Source organism: Acanthisitta chloris, unplaced genomic scaffold (genome assembly GCF_000695815.1).
Source record: "Acanthisitta chloris isolate BGI_N310 unplaced genomic scaffold, ASM69581v1 scaffold28047, whole genome shotgun sequence".
Taxonomy (NCBI): Eukaryota; Metazoa; Chordata; class Aves; order Passeriformes; family Acanthisittidae; genus Acanthisitta; species Acanthisitta chloris.
Window position 1 is genome coordinate 85,309 of NW_008685127.1, and position 8,629 is coordinate 93,937.

At 44.3% G+C, this 8,629-nt stretch overlaps 1 protein-coding gene across 1 annotated transcript in view; it reads right to left on the reverse strand.

The window, feature by feature from the left end:
- Positions 1–2,782, reverse strand: part of TNRC6C (trinucleotide repeat containing 6C) — a 42,840-nt gene extending 40,058 nt beyond the window's left edge. Inside the window, exon 1 of the mRNA XM_009079592.1 lies at positions 2,758–2,782. Coding sequence (XP_009077840.1) covers positions 2,758–2,782 — 25 coding nt within the window. The remainder of the gene's footprint in view (positions 1–2,757) is intronic.
- Between the last annotated feature and the right edge of the window lie 5,847 nt (positions 2,783–8,629).

An 8,629-nucleotide genomic window follows, 5' to 3' on the forward strand; every position in this document is an offset into this window, starting at 1 on the left:
CCGAGCTGTGGGTACCTGCACCCTCCCTGCTCCCGAGGCAGCGATCACACAGGTCATGTATACACAAACCAGAGCAAAAACAGGCAATAACCTCATAGTGTCCAAACATCCACTTGAGCAATTGTTTCTAACACCAAATGCTGCTGCTATAAACCTTATAAGAAACAGGACAGATGAAGAGAATGAAAAAAAAATAAATCACCAAGTAAACAAAGCTGCAGAAATTGTGACTTTCCTGCCAAACATGTGAGTTTAAGAACAGATCCTGCAGAGAGTAATTTTTATATTCTTATCTCTAGAAGGAAATAACCAAAAGACATTTTCCCATTTTCTCTAGACTACAAGAACTTCGATCCTATCAATTAAATAACTGGCAGCACAGCCCTACTTAATCCATAAGGACCTTAAACATCTGGGAAAAATAATGAAAGCAAAGTATTTTACATGATTAAATCTAGAGACCTTTTCTGTTTGTTCGGGGTTTTTTTTAAACACATAGATTTCCTCCAGCTTTCTAGGAAACCAAAGCTTCACAGAAATTCCCAGTATTTTCTTTCATTTTCAAAGCTGTTATGACTGAAAGGGGAAACCAGTTTCAAAAAAATCTCCAGAATCAGTTCCTCTTTACTTATGCAGAGACCCAAAATAAAAGCACTGCAGCCCTCCAGAAGCATTTCTGCCCCTTCTCCATGAGCTGAGCAAAGACTTCAAATGAGGCATGAGCAATAGGAACCACAGGTATTTGGGCTAGCAAATCTTGGTGCTGCTACACCACAAAGTGAAACTGACTTTTAAATTAATATTTGTGTTTGAAAAGCATAATTATGCATCTTCTCTAAAATACAGTTCCCTTGATTAACAACATTTCTTCAGCGATCAGGAAGGAAAAATTAATGTGAAGATAAGAGTTCAAGTTTGTTTGAAACAAGCATAAACTTCTGTCCCACTGCAAACATACACAGACCCTGAAAAATGCACAGTTCTGATCAGTATCCCCAATAAGCATGAGGGGCTTGTTTTGGGTTGGGTTTTTTTTTTTTAACAATTATCCTTACTGGGGTGGGAGGAGATTGCTGGGGTTATTACATACTGTGAGCAACATACTTGACCAACTTCAATTTAGTACTTATTAAACACAGAAAACATTTTTGGCTGTGCTTGATAAGGAATAATCAGTTGCAAAATCAGGTTAGTGTTGACAGAGATTACAAACGCAAAGTATGAGCAGAGTGAAATGGGAGAAGCTGTTGCATGCAGTTCTCAGAAAATCAAAATACTTTGCCTGCACAAGCAATGCACCCAGAACTTCCATTCAGCTCTGGAAATGTCATTTACAGCAATATAACTTTTCATTTTTTATTCAGCTGAGTTAAAAGTAACTGTATCTTCACAGCTTCCATTACAGCAATTAGCTCGAACGCTGCGCAGTAAAATCCTGAATCCCCAAGCACAGCACAACATGCAGCTGATTTGGGAGCCAAAGCACAGAGAGGGTGAGAAATGGCAAAGCCTGGGATGAACTTTGAAGGGAACATTATTATTAATTTTGCTCATCCCCTTTTAAATCAGATCTAACAGTGACTCCCTCTCTTATTACTCGTTTTATTTTTCAGTCCACGTCAGTCACGTAACAACAACCAGCCCCATTGGCTCAGCCTGTGCTGCCCAAAGGACAGATGACAGGCGATGTTCTCTGCTCTGACATGCAGAACAGAGAAAAATCCCAAAGGCCAGTGACAGTCCCACTGGGGATTTTCCTTGGCACACAAAGGTTAGTGATTCTGAGTAGGATGATGAGAAAAAGAGGGCGAATTACTTTGTCTCTTCCCCCCACTCCCCCCAAAAGAAATAGTTTTCAATTCAACGTGAGATTTTTAAAAGGCTATAAATGAGGTTTTTTTAAAGCTGAATTCAATAGGAATTACCAGGAACATTTTAAGTGCTAAATCAAACGCAACCTAATTTAGTGCAAGAAAATACGACACAAGCATCTATTCTGAAGCACAAAATAGAACGAAGCAGAAAATCTGGGCACTGTAGTGCTAGTATTTCAGGTTACCTGCTGCATCCAGCTCTAGGGACACGCTGAGACAGGACAGGTTTGAAAAGTGGCATCTAGCTGAAGCCCCTACAAAGCTCACTCACAACAAGTCTCATGGACCTAGGAAGCTGAAACCCTGAACAGCGAACACAACGTGGCAAGGCAGAAAAAAAAAAAAGAGATGGAAGCACTGAATAAAGCAGCTTTATTTATTTTAAAACTAAACCATAGCTAAGCCCACACGGGGGAAAAGCCTGTTATCCCCTTTTCATTTTCTGCACGACGACATTCAAACGGAGCTCCCCTCGCCTCTGATGCTGAAAGGTTTCAAAATGCGTTAGGAAAACAAGCCAAAAAAAACCCCAAAAAACAAACGACATTTCTCATCGTGAGCAGAGATTCCGCTAAATGCTACCTCTCCAAGACAAAAGCAGCAGTAGAAAAGACCAAATCATTGCATTTTTCTGCTCGGTGCAACACATCTCCACGAGCAGCTTCGCTGCGAAGACGCCATTTCATCAAACCTGAATCGCAGCCAAGAGCTCAGGACGCTGTGCTGCTGCTCTCTCGCTGAAATGTTATGTAATAAATTGATTTAACAGAAGCAGATGCTATTTTCTCAGGGTTAGGGTTACTTTCTCTCTTTTTTTTCTTGGCTCTAAAAAAAAAAACAAACCCCCCCAAAAAAAAAGGAGGGCTGATGGGTAATAAAATACCTGAAGAAAGGAGCCGCCCAACCATCCTAGGAGACGCTACATTGTGTGCAGAGCTGTTCCTACTCCTGCCTCTACGTTCTCCAGGGCTCCCGGCTGCAATATGTCGGCTGTGTACAGTGTAAGCCTCATCCTGTAGAGCTGCCAAGAAAATCTCTCTGTGCAAGCGTGCGCCCAGACAACCTGCGAGCTCGGCCGGGCCTCGGCTGCACTGCCGATGGAAATGCCCTTTCCACGCACAGCCCTCCTCCCCCTTCCCCTCGCTCCGCTCCTTAGCTCTAGGTGAAGGTATCAACCGAGCAGGATTTTTAAGCTTTGATTATCTAATTGCAGCTGACACTAAACCGATCTTCCTTCCTCTTTAAATTCTTTCAACTGTCACAAAACATTTTCACTTCAGGACCAGCTACAATTAGCACCCGTGGCTGCTTTTCTGCCGCTTTTGAAAGTCAGCCAAGAGAAGACGTGGGAGCTGCCCACCGCCTGCTCCAGCTCCTGCCTGGTGTCCTCCTCCTGCCCCAGCTCCTGCCTCCTGCCCAGGGTCCTCCTCCTGCTTGGTGTCCTCCTCCTGCCCCGGCTTCTGCCTCCTACCCAGTGTCCTCCCCCTGCCTGGTGTCCTCCTTCTGCCTCCTACCCCAGAGGCTCCTGCCTGGTGTCCTCCTCCTCCCTACCCCAGTGCCAGCTCCTGCCTCCTGTGTGGAGTCCTCCTCCCTGCTCCAGCCACAGCTCCTTCCTCCTGCCTGTCACCCTCCTCCCTGCCCAGTGACAGCTCCTGCCTGCCCCACTGGAAGTCCCTATCTCCTGCTCGGTGCTTTCCTCCCTGCCCCAGCTCCTTCCTCCTGCCCTTCTCCCTCCTCCCTGCCCCAGGCTCCTGCCCACTGCCCTCCTCCCTGCCCCAGCAGCAGCTCCCAGTCCCAGATGTATACTGGAGCGCTGCCAAGCCCTTAATGACTTCCCTGCCTCTATCTAAACCAGCTCTAAGTGGCAAACACGAGCGCATTAATCAGCGGCGCGGTTGTTTATGGAGGCAGGAAGAGCTGCCCGAACAATGCGGCAGGAGCGGGCGCTGCCCGCGCCGCACACCCGGGACCAACCATCTCCGCACGCCCGCAGGCTCGGAGCCCTGGCTCTCTTTAAGGCATGGAACATGCAGTGTGAGCAGAAAGGGGTCAAGCTTTATGTTTTTAGGACCTAAAGATCATCACAAACTCTGTGATCATACGTAGAGATTTGTATCGATGCACACGTACACATCTCGAAGGATATCTACACACGCACTTCCAGGACGTCCAATGCACTCCTCCACAATTATTTCCCCTTATCACTTGCTTGCTCTTCCTCCTCCTCCTCCTCCTCCTCTCTGCCCCAAATACATATTAATGATGCAGTAAATAGAGCACGTTTCAAATTTGCTGTTTCAATTCTTGTCAGGTGTCCATCGGAGCGGTTTCGCCCCTCTGTGCTGGATCTCACAGCGATGGCTCTTTAAGGGTTTGGCTGTGTCTCAGGGTTTGCTGCCACTTCACCACCAAAGCACAATCGCTGCTGCTATTCTTGGCTCGAGAGCTGCTCCACTGAAGTACTCCTGAAAATAGTTGTTTTCCTTCTGAAGATGTTTATTCTCTGTTTCTTTGCAATAGTCTCTGAATACTGGTCGGGTTCAACCTCACTTTAGAAACAACAGATGAATAAAAATCAAACCTATTTGGGTTTGTTTCCATTCAGAAAACTATTGCAAATGCACCCAGGAACTAAGCCTGAGAGTCAATTTTGCAGTAACTTTTTAAAGTGAAGCTACTGTTGTGGTTGATTACATTCCTTTAATACCAACTGAATACACAACTGAAATTCCTGTAAGTTACAATATGTCAAAACTGGATGAGAACATTAGATACATTGCTATGTTCCTTGGATTTTTCCTATTGATAAGACAAACTTCTGTAATCAATTTACAGAGGCAGGTACTTACAAAGGGCACCCATCCAAGGGGACTGTTTTGACTAGACAGGAGTACACAGCAAAGCAATAAAGAACCTGAAGACAGGTCAGAGCTGAATGTTTGGGAGAAAAGGAAGTGCAGCTTTCACTCCAGCAGTGCTGGCAGAGCATATCTGTTCCCTTCCATGTGTCTCATCTTGGAGAAACTTTGACAGGGCACATGTGTCTGATAAATCTGACATTCTTGTAGATCCCTGAAGACTAAAAAGGGGATTTGAGAGGTGATGCAGCCCACTCACCTGGTCTAAGGAACAATTCCTGAGACACACCAGGTGACATCAGCCCAACTCACCAAGGAAGGCCTTAAGAAACAGAGCCTGCACATTCCCAGGAGCTCTATCTCACTTCCCAAGCAGCTTTCATACCTGCATGTTTTTCCTAATGTTTACCCTTAATCTTCCTTGTTGAAAAGTAAGCCCATTATTTCTTATCTGATCCATCACAAGCATACAAACCTTATCATTTTCTTCCCTGCAGCAGTCATTTAGGGATCTCTACATTTATAATTCCAGTCTTCCTTTGACTTAGGAGCTCCAATTCCTTCACTCTTTGCAAGGCTTTTTTTTTCCCCCCAAGATTTCTTCTACTCATTCCTGTTGCATTCCTCTGCCCCTCTTCTACCTGGCTCATACTCTTCAGAAGGCATAGTGCCCCAAACTGGGCTCAATATGCAGAGGCCTTATCCAAATGCCCCATGGGAAGCACTACTGTCTATATCCCTCTCAGTGTGTCTTCTTTTCATCAGTGTGACACCATCACTCCAGTATACCCTGTGACCAGCTCCAGATCCATTTTTGCAGGGTGATACTCACACACCTGTGTTCGGGTACAGAGCTGCTCTGGCCAGAATGAAGAACCTTTCCTTTTCCTTTGTTTCTTGTTCAATTACATAATTATGTCACCACTCCATACTGTAATTTTGTCTATCTGTTGCCTTACACTCTTCTTCAGCTGGTATCAATCAAAACTTTAATGCAGGCTGTTGTTCATAGCCAAAGCCTGACTTGAATATCAGAGAGTACAAATTTACACTCTTGTTGAAAATGTTCTCATTCTGCCAGTAAGGACTGACAGCTACTCCCTGTCTACACCTTCCCAAGCAGCTGTGACACTTCTTACAATAGCTTCACCTTATACTTCCCACTTATTTACACCACCACACATCCATCACCAGAGTCTTCTGAGCAACTCTCAAATGCTGCACAAAGTTTACTTCTAGGGCATGATCTTCCCTCCCACTTTGCAATGCCTATTGCACTGCTGCCAGGGAACTACCCTCCTTTGGCACAACCTGCTCTCCACAAACCCATGTTGGCTCTGTACTTCTCTCCTGCAAAGTTCTACATGCACAGAAATAGCTGCTTTGGTTCTATTTTCTGGTATTATTCTAGTAGATGTGTCTGACTTACCTGCAATTCCTCAGTTTCTCCTTTCTGACCTTTTAACATCAGCTGCTTTATTTTCTGTTTTCTAGTTCTCACATTCTGAAAGAACACTTATGGGCCGCACTGCTCCAACCCATCCTCTACATAGTCTACTATCAGTGTCAGCACTTCCAAACAATGGGAAACTTTTTATTTCCATACCTCCTCTAACTCGCTGGAGCCTTAGTTCTAAGTCAGACATTAGTTTAGACATGAAAAGGCATTTAAAGAAATTCTGATGCCATCCAGCAGTGGCTCCCTCTGTTCCACTGACCCTCAGTTTACTACTGACTGACTTACACACGTGTTAGCTTTACGTTCTTTGGCGTGTTTTTCCAGGTGCTACAAATTTGGCTTTGTTTTCATTCATTTCTGGTAGTATCACACCTGTTTCCTGAGCTGTACAAATTCACCTTTTCTATCATTTTCACATGACCCTTTCTGCTCTTCTCAAGGACCTTACTTATTCCCCTTCATTTGGCCTCAGTTAGCTGTTTTCCACCTTTACTTCTCTATCATCAGAGACAGGTACTGCTACTCAGTCTCCTCATATGCTTCGTCAGAAAACTGCCACCTGCACATTTTAACACCATGCCAGACTGTCTCCTGACCTTTCTTTCCCCTCAGACACCTGGGCCATTCCCAGACCTGGCTGCAGCACAGCCATCCACAGAGAAGCTGGAGGCAGGATGCAGGTCTGCAGCTTCTAAAGCAAAAGCAGCCACCTTGGAGCCATCAGGCACAGCCCCACTCTTTGAAAGTGAGGACAGCAAAACTATAAAGGCACCTCAGTTATTTATCCTTTCACAGGTTTCTATTTTCCCTTCTCCCAGTGAAAAATTCTAATCACTGTCAAATAGATTTGAAGCAGCAGATTTATTTTTCACGCTCTGCTGCCTGATGTCAGATAACATACACAATACAGAAAAACTCAATCCAAAGATTAGTTTACTGATGAGTCTTGACCATAATTTTTCACTCATAATGCCTGTGTTTGTGCCACACAGACCTCACCATTTCTCTGCATTCAAAGCATTCAATGGAATTTTTTTAAGTATACAAGGGAGACAAAGCCCTGCACTAGCTCAGACTCACTGCCCACAACTTTCCCCTCACTGCATTTCAGAAAACGTTCATCACTCAGGAGAACATCCAGGTAGCACCATGGGCTAAATCCCATCTCCATGCTAACTGCTACTGTTTCATCCTTGCATGATCTTTTAACTTCCTTTTGTCTGAATATGTACCTGGCACTAGTGACCTTTGGGAACATTTTCTGATTTCCAGGGACATGTATCACACAAGTGCCACTAAATGCTAGAAAAAGCCTTGAGAAACACCATGAGATGACAGAACAATCACCACTAGTGCAACCTCTGGTGGTACCTGAACATCCCTTTACAGCCCTAACACAGTGATACTATTGGCAAAAGATGTAATATAACCAAATTCTGGGGATTTCTCTATGTTTTTAAATAAATGACATCAAAGTGAATCCCACTAGTAGGGAAACTTTGACACAGCCGCACTGCAGAAATGTGTGCACAGTGCTGGGCTGTACAGTGAACTGCTCTGCAAGTCATGCAACACATCCACAAGTGGTGTAAGATCTCGAAGGTGCCAGGAGTTTCACTGCTGGAGGCACTGGGTGCTTGCTAAACACAGTCACCTTCCACAAAAGTAGCATAAATAGCCAATTCCTGTGCTTCCAAAGAAACAGCACAATGGTGGTTTCTGCATTCCAGATCAACAGCCACCATCACAGAATCACAGAAACAACTGGGTTGGACCTCAAAGATCATCAAGTCCAACCCTACTGTGGTCACTAGACCATGGCATTAAGTGCCACAACCAGTCTCAGCTTGAATTGAATGGAAGGACAAGATGGGACAAGGAAATGGCACCACTTGTTTCTTAGATCCCTTTTCCACTTTTGGAAGTGTTTGAGTACCTGAAAAGGGCAAGTCCGGGTGGATCCTGCCCATATCCAGAGGACAGAATCAAATGGACCTATTAAGGTCCTGAGTTATTTCCAGTCTCCTGCTGATGGAAATCTGAGGGACCAAAGAAAACATTATCCTGATCTCCCAAAGGAAAGATCCCTTTGGAAAACCAAGAAATCTATTTTGTTCCCAGGTTTTATGGAGAACACCTTTTCTTTCTAAAGTGTATTTCTGAAATTACATACAAAGTGTGCAAACTAGATGAATAAATACACTATTTATAGTGTTCACTGTTTCAACTACTGCATCTGAAACTCTCTCCTTACAGAGATCCAGAACAAACCCATTTCTAAAGTTTCTGGTTTTAATTGTGCAACTTTCCAACTAAAAGCAAAAGGAGAGTAATGTCTTGCCAACAAATATGTGCTGCTAATGGAATTACAGAATAAGGGCCCAAAGAGATGAAGTTCAGCAAATCAGTTCCATAGAGGCAGTTTTCACATGTGCTCT